Here is a 15669-nt window from a genome sequence, read left to right as displayed (position 1 = left end):
GCGGGCCAAGCTCGAGAGGCCGCTCTCCTACATCGTCAGGATGAGGGATTCGGGCCGCGTTAGGCACGCCCGACTGCTCCAGCTGCAGCTCGTTCGCCTCTGCGCCTGCTCGATCCCAAACCACTGGATGCGCACGATGCCCCCAACCCAGACCGAGGGCGCCGCCGCCTTCGCCGACGAGGCAACCGGCAACGCCGCCGCCCTCATCCTTGTCTTTGGCCGCAGCCCTGACGACAGGGCGGCCCTCGCGCGCACCCGCGCGAAGCAGACAGGCAAGAATGGTGGCATTGGCATGTCCGACTACGCTCGCCGCCGATTCCCCAGCTTCCTCGCCTCCGCCGTCACCTCCCAGAGAGCGTGCGCCAGGGTCTACCCCGCGCTCGGGGAGATGTCCCTCACCCCCCCAAACACCGCCACCGCCACCGCCCTCGTCGCCGCCCACGGCGTCGTCGACTCCGCCCTCGCCGATGTACGCACCCGCCACGCCGCCCTCGACGGACAGGTTCGTCACTGGGTCGACGGCACCACACGCTCCGCCTACCACCCGCACCTCAAGCGCGGCTTTCAGCTTCCGCCCCTCGCCGCCCTGTTGGGTGACGCCGACGGCACATCTTCCTCGTGCCTCTCACAGCACTCGCTGTCGGCTGTCGTCAACAACGACGCGTGGCTGGTCGCCAAGGACGCGTGCGACTCCTTCGATTCCCACAACGCCGGCGCCACCGTGCCGCATCGGGAGGCTACCTCCCTCATCAGCCACTCGCAGGTGGGCTCGGGAGCTTGGCTGCTCCGCCTGCCCGATGCCACAGTGCCTCGCTCCATCATCCCCTCCGACACCTTCCTCTCGGCGTGCCAGCACCGCCTCGGCCTCTACCTTACCGCCCTCGACGACGTGTACAACGCGCTCGAGGAGCGCGGCGTTACCGTCACCCAGCACCAACGCCTCGGCGACCATTGCCTCAATTCCGCCAACGCCACCCATCGCCACAACGCCGCCCTCGCGGCCGTCCACCGTGCGCTCACCAGCGTCACAAGCGACACCCTGCCAGTTGGCTCGATCCAGCTGGCCGACAAGGGCGACGGGACCCCCGCCTCCAAGGCTGAGCGGAAGGGCTACTACGCCCACGTCAACAAGGGACACATCCCGGACCTTTCGCTTTGGCTCCACGACCGAAAAGAACAAGGAAAAGAAATCGCGGCCGGGGGGGGGGGGGGTTGTGACCCCAAAGGGGTGCGTGTGTGTGGCAAACAACTAAGCCCAGCCACCACCAGCCAGCGACGAAACAAAAGAAACGAGGAAAGAATTTAAACAAAACAACTCTCTCTCACAGCAGACAGGCTCGACACAGGTGCGAACTGGCGCGTGCTAGTACTATCACCGGCACACTCAAAAAAATCGCTAAAGAATTTAAACAACACAACTCTCTCTCACAAAAGACATTTGATAACTTTGTTGCCTGGTTTACAACACACACAAACAGAGGTCAAAAGAGAATCCGCAAGGCGAGAACTGACGCGTGACGACTGAGGTTTAAGCTATTCAATATGCACGATGCACGTAAAACACAGTACTATGTAGAAGGGCGCAATAAACATACACGCGCACGTGGCATGCAGGCAGAAACATGGACACATCATCCACGAACACATGCATGGCCGAGCACTACAAGTGGACACAGTACGCACTGCTCGGACGCGAGCGGGGCAGACACCCAGGATCGGGGGCTAGAAGCAAGACTCGTAGACCTTTTCCGCGAGCCGCACCACGCACCCCAGCCGCCACTCCTCCTTGCACGTTGGCGGCGGGGGCGGGGCCGCTTCGGCGAGGATGACCCCGTCGAGAATCGGCTTCGCCGCCTGCCATAGCCGCCGGTACCCGGCTCCGCTCTGGTGTGTGTCGTCGGCCACGTAGTACGACGCGTTGGGCACCGGCCCTCCCTCGCCACCCTCGCTGCTCGCCAGTAGAAACGGCGCCCAGTCGATGAGCCGCATCCCGGCGAGCGAGCGCATCCAGCTATTGAGCCGGCCGCGCACGCCTGAGGTCTCGTTGAAGATGTCGCGCACGTGGCTCTCCTCGAGGCTCGGCTTGAAGCCGCCGACGAACAGCGTGATCCCAGCGGCGCGGCAGTACTCGATCCACGCCTCCAGCGTCACGCGGAAGGAGGCCTCGCCCGTGCCCTGCTCGTCCGACCGCCGGCCGACGTCCGAGAAGGCGGCGAGGAGGAGATAGCGCGGCCTCAGCTCGCCGAGGAGGATGTCGCGGTTGAAGTACATGTCGGTGAGGCTGGCGCCGCCGTAGCAGCGCCGCGTCGTCGGCACGGACACCGACGAGTAGTTGAAGACCTCCTCAAAGGTGACGCCGTCGCCGGCCGCGCCGGTGGCGTAGCGGCAGCTCCCCCCGCCGAGGAAGAGGAGCCCGCCGGTCTGCGGCGGGCCGCCCGAGGCGTCGAAGTCGGCGTTGTCCTTTGCGTACCGCAGCATGCTCTCAAAGAAGCGCCAGCCGGACGAGAGGAACTGCACCGACTCGCCGACGGTCAGGCTGGCCGCCGTCTGGGTGCACTCGTACCCGCTCCGGTCGGGCGGGCAGGGCATGGTCCCGTTGGCCACCTGCAGCGCCACGAGGCCCCTGTCGACGGCGGCAGACTGCAGGATCGGACCGACCCCGTCGCCGGAGAAGCTCGTCTGCTCGGTCGCCCACGGCAGCGCGAGCGCCGGGTCGCAATCTCCGCCGTCAAAGCCGAACGGCTCCGTGTTGAGCCACTGGTCGCATGCGCCGTCGCCTTGCGCCGCGAGGATGAGTGTGGTGCAGTCGACGCCTCCGGCGCCGTACCCGGGCCAGCGGGGGACGAGGCGGTCGGAGAGCATGTAGCAGTCCCCGTCGCTGATCTGGCGCACCTGCGAGGACGGCCGCGTCTCCTGTCGCTAGTCGCTTGGGCTGCGGATAGGGGCCCGCTCTTCCGAGTCACGGTTGCCTACTGCTGCTACTGCTACCTAGCGCACCATGTACGAGAGCGCCTCGTCGCGGGAGATTGACATCTCCACCTCGATCGGGGGCCTGTCTGCGAGCTGGTAGTAGTAGGACAGCTGCGACAACCCCCGCACCGGCGGAGCCTTGAGCAGCGCGGCAGGGTCGTCGCAAAGCGGGGGTCGCGCGCCGCACCTACGGACATGTCACATGTACATGTCCTGGACGTGTCCTCGACTTGGCCGGGTCGTCGCAAGGGAGAGGCCGCATATGCCTCGGATTTGTCTCGGAGGCGTCTCGGAAGTGTCTTTGAGGTGTCTCGGAGGTATTTTGGAGGTGTCTGGAAATATCTCGGAGGCGTCTCGTACAGCAGACCCTCCCCCTTGGAAGTGTCTCGGAGGTGGCTGTCTCGGAACTGTCTCGGAAGTGTCTCGGGTCGCCGCACCGCAGAGCCGCCTCTTCGTCGGGGACACGAAAGCTGCTCGATCCGGTGCAGCGGGTGCCGGTGGGGTGGCTGGAGGAGAGGGCGGGGAACTCGCAGCAGATCGCCTGTCGAAGATGGCCTCGGGTAATCTCGGGTAGTCTCGGGTAATCTCGCAGCAGATCGCCCGTGGTAGCGCGACGCGGGCGCGTCATGGACAGGCGAGGACTGGGAGGCATGCTGCGTCCGCGTCGAGCTGCTAGCAGGATCGGAAGTGTCTCGGAGGTGTCTTGCGTGGCAGCCCACCTCCCCGCCGGCGCAGAGCGTGTCGCAAACAGGGTACCGCGACGACTTGGTCGGGTCCTCGGCGCAGTACCAAGAGTACTCGACTGGCCCGCTCGGCGGCGGCGGCGACGGCGAGGTTGAGGGAGGAGGCAGACGCGGGGCCGACGACGGCGGCGCCGGGGCTGGCGGGCTCGACGGCGGCGGAGGCTGCATCTCGAAGGTCCCCAGCGCGTCCGCGCTCGTCTCGACTCGCCACTGGGCGAGGTCAAAGGCGGCGGTCGGCCTTGTGTTTGAGGCGCGGTACAGGATGGTCCCTGCGGAATACTCCCAAGGCTCGCCGGTGCCATCTGTGTTTGCCACGCCGTAGCGATCGACCACGGACCCGCCCGTCCAGAGCAGCACGTTGTCGTCGCCATTGAAGGAGATCCAGCTGCCTGCAGAGGCGTAGGTCGCGTTCCGCCCGTATTCGCTGCGAAACTGGTCATTCGTGCCGCGGGCGACCCAAATGTGTTGCCCTGCCGCAGCGCTCTCGGCCGGGAGGGTATAGTCGATTTCATCAGCGCGGCCGTTACTCGCAACGCCGAGGCTGTAGGCGGACAGGTCCGGGATTGCCGCACTCGCAAAGAGCTCGATCGACTTTCCCTCGTTCCCGCCGAAGTAGAGGACACCGGTGAGAGTGAGCGACGGCGGTGACTGAGCGCTCGAGGCTGGCGGAGATGGTAACGGAGGAGAGGACGGCGGAGGCGGCGTGGGAGTCGTCGGAGACAGCATGAAACTCCACACTTTCGGAGCGCGGCGTCAAAGACCGACGAACTTCAGCTGGTTTTTGCGGCCACACCTCGTGAACAGGACGGCTTCTCACATTTTCCGTTTTTCTTGGGGGATGCAGACGACGGGCTCGAGTCCTAGCCGTGAGTGGAGTGCGTTTACACTCAAGGTGCGAAAAGAATGGGACGTTCATTCAAGACAAACAACCAAAAAGAGAAGAGGTTTTGCGCATCACGATCGAAGATGTATGAAGTATGTATTTGTTCGACGACAATGTTCCACGAAAAGTGTATCGCGCGCCTTGCGGGGGGGGCGCGGAAAAGAGGAACCTCTTAGCGCCATCGCCACGGTGCTGCATGCAGCGCCGGGCGACGACGGCTTACCGCCTCCCGGCCCCCCTCGGCACACCTCCGCTGCTCAATGTTTGACGGCTCGAACCCGTGAAGCTTCCCCGTGCGCGGGTTACCCCGCACACGGGTCAGCCTGCCAGCCACGTATCCACGCAAGCGTGGTCCGCGTGCATGGCATACAGGCGTCCGCCAGACAGCGCAGAGGCTAGGCGACCGGGGAAGGACTAGCTCAAGGGCAACACAGCGTCACCAGCCGTTGGCGCGCAGAACGAGTCTGCGGCCCCCGGTTGGGACGAGTGCGCGACGCGGACGAACCGCTCAATGTGGCCGGCAGCTCGCGCTGCCGGCGGGGTTGGTTGGGGAGAACCGGCACGGGGATGGCCGGCCTCCCCGGAGGGGTCGCCCCCTGGAGGGGCCCCAAAGGGCCCCCCGGGGGGGCGGGGGCCCCCGCCCCGAGGGGCGGGGGCGGAAAAAATAAAAGCCACGCAGGCGCTCCGGCGAATAGCTCTAGCATGGCCCACCGCATCGGCGCGCGCGTCGCGGGCCTCTCGCCAGCGCAGCTGTGCGCCATCATCGAGGCGCAGGCGGGCGCGAGCGCCGCCGCGCTGCGCGTGGCGGAGGAGCACGCCGCACGGCTCGTGCAGCAGCCCGAGTGGGTGCTCTCCGAGGTCCTCCTCTCGCCGGACCTCGCCCCGCACATCCTCGCCCAGCTGCCGACCGAGGCGCACGCCGTCAAGGGGACGTGCCGCGCGTGGCGCCACGGCTGGAAGGAGACGCTGAAGAAGCGCGAGAGGCCGCGCCTGGTCGCGTTTGGCGGCTACGGCAGCGATGGCGAGCGCCTCACCTCGCTGGAGCGGTACAACCCGTCAACCAATGAGTGGGAGGAGGAGGCTGTGGCGCCGATGCCGACGGCACGAAGGTCTGTCGGCATGGCGGTGCTCGGTGGCAAGCTCTACGCGGCGGGCGGCCGTGAGGCCGGCGAAGCAACTTCCAACCTGGTGGAGCGGTACGACCTGACTACGAATACATGGGAGGCGGTGGCGCCGATGGCAGAGGCGCGGCATGCTCACGGCATGGCGGTGCTCGACGGCAAGCTTTATGCGTTGGGCGGGCGGGGCGCCCTCAGCTCGGTTGAGCGGTACGACCCTGCGACGCACGCGTGGGAGGCGGTGGCGCCGATGGGGGAGGAGCGGTGCGGTGTCGCCGTGGCGGTGCTCGACGGTAAGCTGTACGCCTTGGGCGGGTACAACGCCGGCTACCTCAGCTCGGTCGAGCGGTACGATCCGGCGCTGGATGCGTGGGAGGCTGTGGCGCCGATGGCGTCGGCGCGAGACGAGTTCGCCGTAGCGGTGCTCGACGGCAAGCTGTATGCCGTTAGCGGGTACAACATTGACGACGGCTACCTCAGCTCGGTGGAGCGGTACGACCCGACGACGAACGCGTGGGAGGCGGTGGCGCCGATGTCGACGGCTCGAGACGAGTTCGCGTCGGCGGTGCTCGACGGCAAGCTGTATGCTGTGGGCGGTGACTCCGATGACGGCTTCCTCAGCTCAGTCGAGCGGTACGATCCGGCGCTGAATGCGTGGGAGACGGTGGCGCCAATGAGGACGGTGCGGATCGGCAGCATTGCCCTGGTGTAAGTCGGTTCAGCACACAGGCGCGCGGGCGGGGGGTCGCTGAGTGTAGGGCTGGGGGTGAGTGACTGAGGCGCGCGCGCGCGGTGCGAGCGCTCTGCTGGTGCTGCTGGAGCGTGGAGGCTCCGGCTCAGGTCGTGGGGCATAGCTCGGGTGTAAACAGGGTCTGGGGCGGAGGCCCCAGCGGCCCGCCGCAGGCGCCGCCGGAGGCTGGCCCGCCGCAGGCGCCGATTTTTTTGGCGTTTTTTGCTCAGAATTGAGATATTTCTCATCAAATTCTCATCAAAATCGAGCTCGCTACGAGCTCTCTAACTGCACAGCATCTCCTCGTTGAGCCTAGCGGCGCCCGTATCGCCCACGCCCACATTCTTCTTCTTCTTGCCCTTCTTGCCCTTGGCCCTTGCTGCACTTAGCCGCTCAACCTCCGCCAGCAGCAGCTCCTTGGCATGCCGCGCTGCCTCCATCTGCTTTGCTTCCCACGCTGCCGCTTCCTCTAAAGCAGCGCCGCCACTAAGCGGCGCAACCAAGTTCTCGCATTGTTTGCATGAGCACGTGTCCTGCTTGGCGCGGCGCACAATCCGCGTGTGGCGAGTGAGGTGCGTGAGAGCAGAAGACTGACAGCAGGAGCTGCAGGAGCTGCGCAGGTCGGATGGGCGGTGACGCCGTCGAGCGACGGCGCAAAGGCCAATCGCTGCTGCTGCGCCAACGAGAGCGGCGACACGAGGCTGCTGGCAGCTGGCAGAGCGAATCGCGATTCCGGCGGCCGCCGTCAGCCCGCCGACACCGACGGCCTGGCTGAGGTCAAACTCCTCCACACGTCGGACCACGCGTCGGCCACGGCGACGATACGTCTGTATGCAGACAGCCCGACACCCGGGCGATAGAACATGCCAGCTGGGCTCTACCAGGGCTCTCGTGGCCCGTGGCGCGTGCCCGGGTGGAACAGCGCGGGCTGCGGCGGGCGCATAACTATTCACAGCTAATGAAAACTATAAAAACTCGCGGCTTCATCAAAGTTTGAGGTGGCTTCGTCCTCAGCACCATCAAGACAGCTCTATTCACACCCTTTTTGGTTTGAAGCCACTCGGGGATGCTTGTTTACACCCAACCGACGAGTGGCTGGGCCCTCTGACCTGAGCTGGAGCCGCCGGAGGCATACGGTACTCTGTCAAGGGCTGAGGGCGGGCGCGGATGCGCGCGCGTTGATGCGCTTTGGTGACTGTTCTCCCTTTTACGGGCGGCAAATTGACAGGCCTTTTACGTACAATGCCACCACCACCCGGCCTGTGAGCGCACAGCTCTCGACCGCGCGCGACCGACTGTGGACGTGTGCGGGTCGCCGCGCGAGGCGAGCGGCGCCGGACTCAACAGGCTGTACTGGGTCTGAGGTACTCTGCGAGCGAATCACCACGCCGGCTGCCCGTCGCCGCGCTTGGGCCCCGTCCCCGGGATGTAGGGCCGCGCCGTCGTCGCGCCCGCCGCCCGCTCGTCCCACAGCAGACGCGATGAAGAGCTTAAGCTGGTGACGTCGCCGCGCGCCGCGTCCATGCAGGCACGGACAAAGGTGGCCTCGACGAGCTCGGCGACCTTTGACAGGGTGAGCGGAGCCGGAGGCGGAGTGCCCTCTGCTGCCATCGCCAACCGGACAGAGGGAGTGCGGAATAGCGCGGGTGAGGCGAGGCGAGTGACCGCGTCGCAGCGAGACCAGCAGCCCGAGAGCGGGGAGGAGAGGGCCGCCGAGAGGGCCGCCGCCAAATAAAGAATTCGCGGGAGGTGCTTTTCCTCTCCCTTGGGTTTTAGGTGTATTGTCCCTTGGGTGGTTCTGTGTGTCGCTCCTGTGTGACCGTCATCGCCCGTCTTGCGTCCACCCATACCGCGTTGGTGTCCCAGTCGTTGGAGAGAGAGAGATTTTTATTCGGCTGAGGGCTGACAAGCTGCCGAGCCCAAATCACTGTGAGAGTCGTGATTTCTTGTAGTTGGTCGGACTGTGTTTTTTTGTCTCTCTCTCACTGTGTTTCGCCTTCCCATCAATCAATCAATCCTTGGGTTGTCAAGAGGCGCGCGAGGCAAGGAGGAGAATCGGGGAACTGAGAGACTGGGACGACTGGAAACAAGAAGACAGTGAGCCACCACAGGCGTCGTTGGCGCACATACTGAGCGGCAGCTGCGCTGGAAATAAGGAAGAGGCGCGCCTCTTTATGCGGAAGCTTGACAAACACACAGCGAGGGCGACAGCAAAGGTCGAACGGGAGGCGCCGGACTCAAAAGACACCGCCACATTCCTCATTCCTGACTGCATCAACCATCGCCACAGCTGAGATGCCCCCAACACCCTTAGCATGTCCTGGCACCTGACAGATGATAACCAAACCTCTGACCGTCTTCCACAATTCCCACCTCAAGTTGTTGATTGTCTCTCTCTCTCTCTCTCTCTCTCTCTCCCCTGTCCCCGCCCTCAACGCAATTTTTCTCACGGCCAAATGATGCAGGCGATTTGCGAGAGCGAGAGCACCGCCGGCGAGCCGACGCCAGCTGCGCCCGCCGCGGAGCCTCCGCCCGCCGCAGCGCACGGCAGTATGCAAGAGCAGAGCGGCGACGGCGACACCGAACCGGCGGCGCCCGTGGTTGGCGCGCTCGAGGATTTCCAGCGCCTCCGCGTTCTCCTCGTCGAGGACGAGGACTTTTCGGCGCGTGTGATGCAGGTCTTTTGCGCAAAGTGCGACTACACGGTGCAGACGGTGCGCTCGTCCGAGGAGGCGCTCGAGCAGCTCGCCGCCGACAAGGAGCGGCCGGCCGCCGAGCGGTTCAACCTCATCCTCCTCGACATCGTGATGAAGGGGATGTCGGGCAAGGAGCTGCTGCGGCGGCTGCACGAGCTGCAGGGGCCGGACGACCAGGTGTGCGTCGTGATGGTCTCCTCCCACTCCCAGCGCGAGATGGTCGAAGAGTGCCTTCGGTCGGGCGCAGAGTCGTACCTCGTCAAGCCGGTCCGGACCGAGGACCTAGAAGCGGAACACCTCCCCATATCTCCGCATATCTCCCCATGTCTCCCCATCTCGCCCTAGAAGACGTGCTCCTGTATCCCGACCCGCGCTCCCGAAGACACGTCTGCGGCTGTATTCGGCCGTATTCAGCGGCGTTCCGCTGTATTCGTACCCCTCGTCTCCACGCGATGCTCTGAACACGCTGCGCGATACCGTCCTCCCGCCCCGAGGTCGGCGCAATTATCACGTAGGCTCGAGGACGTCGCGCGGCTGTGGCAGGTCTCTCTCGAGGTCTCGAGGTGGGGTATCCTGGTCCCGCCATAACGGGAGGACACGTGCTCTGTGGCAGGTTGTGATGCGGCACCACCTCTCCGCCCTCTCGCGGCGCCAGGCGCGGCAGCGGGCGGAGATGGCGCGGCTGCGCGCCGAGACGCTGGCGGAGCGGGAGCGGGTGCGGCGGGAGAGGCTCGAGCTGGAGCAACAGGCGCGAGAGATGGCCGAGATGCAGTCGAGATGCAGTCGAGATGCAGTCGAGATACAGTCGAGATGCAGTCGAGATGCAGTCGAGATGCAGTCGAGATGCAGTCGAGATGCAGTCGAGATGGGCGGGAGGAGAGGCTCGAGCTCGTGCAACAGTCTGCTGCTCGACCGGCGGCGGATTGCAATCTCGGATCGGGTCGGGCAGTGCTCGGGCGGCGCCCGGATAGTCTGCTGCCTGCCGGGCATCGCCGGCTTGTTGCGAGCGGTTGAACGATGAGCAATATACATTGCCTGTTCAATGCCGGGAAGGAGCGGTTGAATGAGAGCGGTATTGCCTGTTCAATGCAGGGGGGAGGCGGTTGCATGATGAGCAGTATCATGATGAGCAGTATACGGGCTGCGTGCTCAGGTGCTGCTCGACCGGCAGCGCGAGCGGATGCAGCAGCAGATGATGCGGATGCTGCACTCGCAGATGCGACAGTACTGGCAGCTCGCGCAGACGGGCAACGGCGTCTCATGATCAACTAGCACTGAATCAGGGACTCATTACTGGCAGGCAGCTCGCGCAGACATGCAACGACCTCATCCTCCACGCCTCGCGCCAGGCGTGCAATGCAGAGTAGTCTTGCCGGCTAGCTGCTGCTACTAGAGAGGCGTGCAATGCAGAGTAGTCTTGCTGGCTAGCTGCTGCTACTAGAGAGGCGTGCAATGCAGAGTAGTCTTGCCGGCTAGCTGCTGCTACTAGAGAGGCGTGCAATGCAGAGTAGTCTTGCCGGCTAGCTGCTGCTACTAGAGAGGCGTGCAATGCAGAGTAGTCTTGCTGGCTAGCTGCTGCTACTAGAGAGGCGTGCAATGCAGAGTAGTCTTGCCGGCTAGCTGCTGCTACTAGAGAGGCGTGCAATGCAGAGTAGTCTTGCCGGCTAGCTGCTGCTACTAGAGAGGCGTGCAATGCAGAGTAGTCTTGCTGGCTAGCTGCTGCTACTAGAGAGGCGTGCAATGCAGAGTAGTCTTGCTGGCTAGCTGCTGCTACTAGAGAGGCGTGCAATGCAGAGTAGTCTTGCCGGCTAGCTGCTGCTACTAGAGAGGCGTGCAATGCAGAGTAGTCTTGCTGGCTAGCTGCTGCTACTAGAGAGGCGTGCAATGCAGAGTAGTCTTGCCGGCTAGCTGCTGCTACTAGAGAGGCGTGCAATGCAGAGTAGTCTTGCTGGCTAGCTGCTGCTACTAGAGAGGCGTGCAATGCAGAGTAGTCTTGCCGGCTAGCTGCTGCTACTAGAGCTCCCACGAGTGAGACCACTCTCCCCTCGCGCCGCGCCAGGGCGTGTTCCTCTGCATGTCGCGAGATTACCCGAGACTTCCCGAGATTACCCGAGATCACCCGAGCAGGGCGTGTTCCTCTACATGTCGCACAAGTGCAAGCGGCTGCTCGGCTACGCGCCGACCGAGCTCTCCTCCTCGCGCGCTATGATCGGCACCATCCGAGATGAGCCGAGATGGGCCGAGATGGGCCGAGATGAGCCGAGGTGAGCCGAGAGAGGGGAGGTTGGTGTGAGCAGGCACCATCCACCCGGACGACTTGGCCGAGCTGCGTGCGCTGGTGGCGCGCGCAGAGGCGAGGGAGGAGGAGACGAGGGCGGCGGAGGGCGAGAAGCTGACACTGCGGGTGCGAGACAAGTCGAATGGGTACGTGCCGCTGCGGCTGCCGATGTACCCCGTCGCCGAGCCGGGCGAGGTCCGGTCTGTGATTGGCGCGCTGCCGCGGCTGCACACGATCTCCAGCCCGAGATCGGGGGCGGGCCGGGCGGAGCTGGTGGCGGCGCCGGGCTGTGAACGGCGCCTCTTCACGGCCCCATGCTGTGAGCAGGTTGGCGGGCTGACTGATGAGGAGCCGGGGGGCGTGAGCGAGGCGGAGAGGGAGGGCAGGCTTTGCGCGCCGGCGCCGGCGGAGGAGAGCCAGCTCTCGGAGACAGTCTGCTGTCGTTCTATTCGTTGTCAGCTGGCGTTGATTACCCACAGGAGGACCAGCAGCAGCGGCTCGTCTCGTCCTCTCGCCGGTCCGTCTCCTTGCCGCGGCTGCTGACCGTCCATTCGATTTCGTTCACGTTCACCGTCCTCACCGCAAACGACGAAGGTCCGTCTCGCTGTCGCGGCTGCTCGCCGAGGCTTTCTCGACAATCTCAGAGGCGGGAGGTGTAGCCGAGAGGCGGCCGAGAGGCGGCCGAGAGGCGGCCGAGAGGCGGCCGAGAGAGCCTTTCCGACCGCCTCAGAGGTGCGGAGCGGCGGGGTGTGGACGGCGTCTCTTCACACCGCCTCCCGCCGTGAACAGGCGGAGGAGACTCGGGCGGATCGCGAGGGGAGGAGCGGCGAGGGGGCGGAGCAGGGCGTGGTGGCGGCGCAGCTGCCGAGCATTCTCTTTGAGCGCGCGCAGCGGTCGCAGGCCGGAGGAGCGGACGAGACGGAGACAGCAGTACTTGACTCAGACGAGAGGAGTGATGAATTGGTTCGCAGGCCGGAGGAGCAGACGAGACGGAGAAGGCGGAGGCGGAGGCGGGGGCGACGGAGTGCGCAGTCGAGGCGCCTGCGCCGCACCAGAAGCGCGCTGAGTCTGGCCATCTCGAGGCGGGGAGGGAGGCGGGGCGGGAGGCGGAGGAGGAGTCGGAGGCGGATCGAGCCGCGTCTGGCGGAGGGATGAAGGACGGCAGGGCGGCGGGCGGTGGGAGGGGGCGGGGGCGGGGGCAAGGCGTGCAGCTCCCCTTCAGCCCTCCGCAGCAGCTGCCGCAGCGCGACGCTCGGCGGCTAGAGGCGGAGTGGCACGACTTGCTCAATCAGTTCGAGGCGCGGAGATATGGGGAGATATGGGGAGATATGGGGAGATCGCACCTCAACCAGTTCGAGGCGCCCGCCGCGCAGTGCTTCGATTCGTCGGCCGCCTTTCTTTTTCACGGCGCTGTACACTTCCCAGGCGCCCGCCGCACAGTTCGTCGACTTCCAGACAGTCGTCGACGGCGACGCGCAGCCGCGGGCGGGTCGGCGGGCTGCGACCGGCGTCTCTTCACGGCGGTGCGGGTGTGAACAGGCGACGCGCAGCCATGGGCGGGCGAGGGGGGCGAGGAGAGCGCCGCGAGCGATTCGCCCTCGGGAGAGGCGCCCACACTTGCGCCGACTTCGGCGACGGCAGTGGGGGCGGCGGGGAGGGCGGCGGAGCGGAGGCGGAGCCGCGAGCTGACTCAGGCGGCGCTGCAGGCGCGGGAGGGGGAGGCGGCGAGCGCACGACTGGCGGAGGCGACGCTTGCGGAGGGTCGCAAGGTCAAGGAGGCGAGGGAGAAGGGCGCGGCGTCCGCCCCCTTTGATTGGTGAGCGACAATGGTTGGCCACCGGTGACTAGGCGAGGGAGAAGGGCGCGACGTCTGCGCTCGCCACGCTCGCGGCGCCCGTCGAAGAGGGCTCTCGCTGTGACGAGGCGCCGTTCACAGCTCGGTGCGTGTGTGTGGACAGGCGCCCATTGAGAAGGCGGGAGGGCTCGGCGTCTGCCGCAGCGGCGGCGAGGGCGAGACGCTTGCCGTCGGTGTCCATGACATGTCCGTGACATGTCCGCGACATGTCCGTGACATGTCCCGCAGGCGAGACGTCTTCAGTCGGCCGGCTGAGGCTGGAGCTGCTGCAGCGCTACTTCGTCAGGAGCCGCGAGGAGGGCCAGTTCTCCCCGCTCGGCGAGGGTTTAGCCGAGACACACCCGAGGCGTAGCCGAGGTGGTGGCCGAGGACCAGCTCGCCTCCGCTGGCGCCGCCGCGTGACACGGCGTTGACGCCGTCCTCTCTTCCGTTGCCGTCGATGAGTCACCGAGTCCGCCACCAGGCGCCGCCGCGTACCGCGTGCCTGTCGACGTGGCGTCTGCCGTTGTGGCGCTGCGCTCGCCGGGCGCAAAGGTGGGCGGCCTATCAGTGCTTATTCAACGATGCCGATTGCATTGCATCCGATCAACACGTGGCAGCTGCACTAACACGCCAGCACTGCTTGCGGTGACGATGCACTACGGTCGCACATCTCTTCGGCGGATGCATACACACTGGTTGGCAACTCGGGTGCATCTCGGCGGATGCACACATTGGTTGATTCTCAAGGTGGACGACGGCTCGGCGTGTGGCTGGCCTCCGCTCCACCTGGCGCTGCTGCGGGGCGAGTCACACCTGCAGGTGGTGCAGCTGCTGCCCAGCCGTCGTGTCAAGAGGCGCTCTTCACACGGCACGGCTCAGTGAGCAGGTGGTGCAGCTGCTGCTCGCCTCTGGTTGCAACGCGACCGACCCGCCCGCGCGGCTCGAATACGCCACTCCGCTGATGCTTTGCGCCGAGGGTCAGCTGGGCCAGGCGGCAGAGCTGCTGCTGCTCTGTTTGCCCCCGAGCCAGCTCGAGGCTGCTACAAACGTCCGCTCGCAGGCCGCCGGCACTCATGAGCCATTCATCAATTCATCAGTCGATAGTCCGCTCAGATCGGCCTCACCCATGAGTGCGATTGGTCGGTCAGTCACCGATGAGTGCGTGTGCCGCCTCTTGATGCCAGCTTTCCCCCGAGCTCTCTTCACACCCCTCGGCCACTTGCACGAGGGTGTTTTCCTCGTCTCGGTCTCCCTAGTGACGACTCATTCCCCAGCCACTCGTGAGCAGTGCCTGCCCGTTGGCGTCGTAGGAGGGCGTCCCCCTCGTCTCGGTCTGCGCGCAGTGGGCATCCGACGAGGCAGCGGCCAAGGTCTGCCGCAGGCTCGTCGAGTGCCGCGCCTTCTGAGACATTCCAGAGACACTTCCGAGACATTTCCGAAGGTCTGCCGCAGGCTCGTCGAGTGCCGCGCCGACCCGAGCTGCCGCTCGCGCGCGGGGCTCTCGCCGCAGGCCTCTCCGAGACACTTTCCGAGTCACTTCCGAGACACTTTCCGAGACACTTCCGAGCCACTCCCGCCCTACCGGACCTTTCCCGGACCTTTCCTGAAACCTCTCCTGAAACCTCTCCTGGACGGCTCGCTTGGACGGCTCGCCGCAGGTCATGGCGGCGCGCTCGGGCAACGCGGCGACGGCGGCGGCGATCGCGCAGCTGGCGGCGAAGGCGACGCCTCTCCCCTTTGGTCCAGCCCAGACCTCCTCTCCTCGTAGGCGCTCGCGCAGCTGACCGAGAAGCTCACCGACGGCGCGCGGGAGGGGCTCGACGCGGCGGCCGCTGGCACGCCTCCAGTGCAGCGGTGCGGGGTGGAGAGAGAGAGAGCCTTCCCTGACCCTTCTTTGGAACGATCCCCCGTGCAGGCCAGCCGCCGGTGGTTCGAAGAGCGACCCGTCGAGGCCGCGGCGGGAAGAACAAGAGCTGAGCACGCACGCCGGGGCGGAGTGGCAGTCTTTGTGGCGTTTCGGCGTGGTCTTGCCAGCCTGGTGAGGGGCGGGGTGCCGAGGCATCGTCTCACCATGCGTGAGGTCTGACGCTCTTCCTCCAGATCTGAGACGGGGCCGGGTGAGAGAGAGAGAGAGAGAGGGAGCCGAGCGAGCGGTATGATGACGTTCTCACACGGCTCTGACACTAGAGAGCTTCCCTCTACGTAGCTGTGGTGCTCGTGACTTTGCTCGTGCTGTTGACGTTGAGAGAGCTCCGGCGGCCCGCGCGCATGCGGCGTGCTGCAACATCTTGCCGTTTAGTCATCGTGTATTTTTTTGACATTGTTTCAAAGCGGGCTCGCGGTGGAGCGCGTACGGCGTAGCACAAGCACAACACACCGACATACGTTGCCGATGCCTAAATATCAAGCGACTA

At 65.4% G+C, this 15669-nt stretch overlaps 3 protein-coding genes across 3 annotated transcripts; all 3 read left to right on the top strand.

Moving 5' to 3' along the window:
* Positions 1 to 5298: 5298 nt before the first annotated feature.
* Positions 5299 to 6680, top strand: EMIHUDRAFT_206271 (hypothetical protein; the record flags this gene model as incomplete). Its single annotated transcript, XM_005777516.1, has 2 exons — positions 5299 to 5589; positions 6618 to 6680. The coding sequence occupies 2 exons, from the start codon at positions 5299 to 5301 to the stop codon at positions 6678 to 6680; spliced, it is 354 nt and encodes a 117-aa protein (XP_005777573.1).
* Positions 6681 to 8910: 2230 nt separating this feature from the next.
* On the top strand, positions 8911 to 10196 carry EMIHUDRAFT_354254 (putative two component response regulator). Its single transcript, XM_005777515.1, has 3 exons — positions 8911 to 9422; positions 9666 to 9674; positions 9745 to 10196. Exons 1-3 carry the CDS (start codon positions 8997 to 8999, stop codon positions 10159 to 10161), a joined length of 852 nt encoding a protein of 283 aa, XP_005777572.1. The 5' UTR covers positions 8911 to 8996; the 3' UTR covers positions 10162 to 10196.
* Positions 10197 to 11120: 924 nt separating this feature from the next.
* Positions 11121 to 15655, top strand: EMIHUDRAFT_450457 (hypothetical protein; the record flags this gene model as incomplete). The annotated part of the gene is made up of 21 exons (XM_005777514.1): positions 11121 to 11127; positions 11438 to 11613; positions 11746 to 11829; positions 11898 to 11935; positions 12013 to 12064; positions 12208 to 12325; positions 12397 to 12716; positions 12844 to 12886; positions 12958 to 13208; positions 13279 to 13308; positions 13377 to 13446; positions 13502 to 13597; positions 13737 to 13807; positions 14003 to 14074; positions 14142 to 14315; positions 14566 to 14625; positions 14697 to 14765; positions 14914 to 14952; positions 15024 to 15101; positions 15171 to 15293; positions 15617 to 15655. The coding sequence occupies 21 exons, from the start codon at positions 11121 to 11123 to the stop codon at positions 15653 to 15655; spliced, it is 2010 nt and encodes a 669-aa protein (XP_005777571.1).
* Between the last annotated feature and the right edge of the window lie 14 nt (positions 15656 to 15669).

The sequence above is a fragment of the Emiliania huxleyi genome (genome assembly GCF_000372725.1).
Source record: "Emiliania huxleyi CCMP1516 unplaced genomic scaffold EMIHUscaffold_26, whole genome shotgun sequence".
Classification (NCBI taxonomy): Eukaryota; Haptophyta; order Isochrysidales; family Noelaerhabdaceae; genus Emiliania; species Emiliania huxleyi.
This window is presented reverse-complemented; position numbering and strand designations above follow the sequence as displayed.

Coding starts and splice junctions, on each gene's coding strand:
- EMIHUDRAFT_354254 (XM_005777515.1), top strand. CDS start 8,997: ATGCAAGAGCAGAGCGGCGACGGCGACACCGAACCGGCGGCGCCCGTG.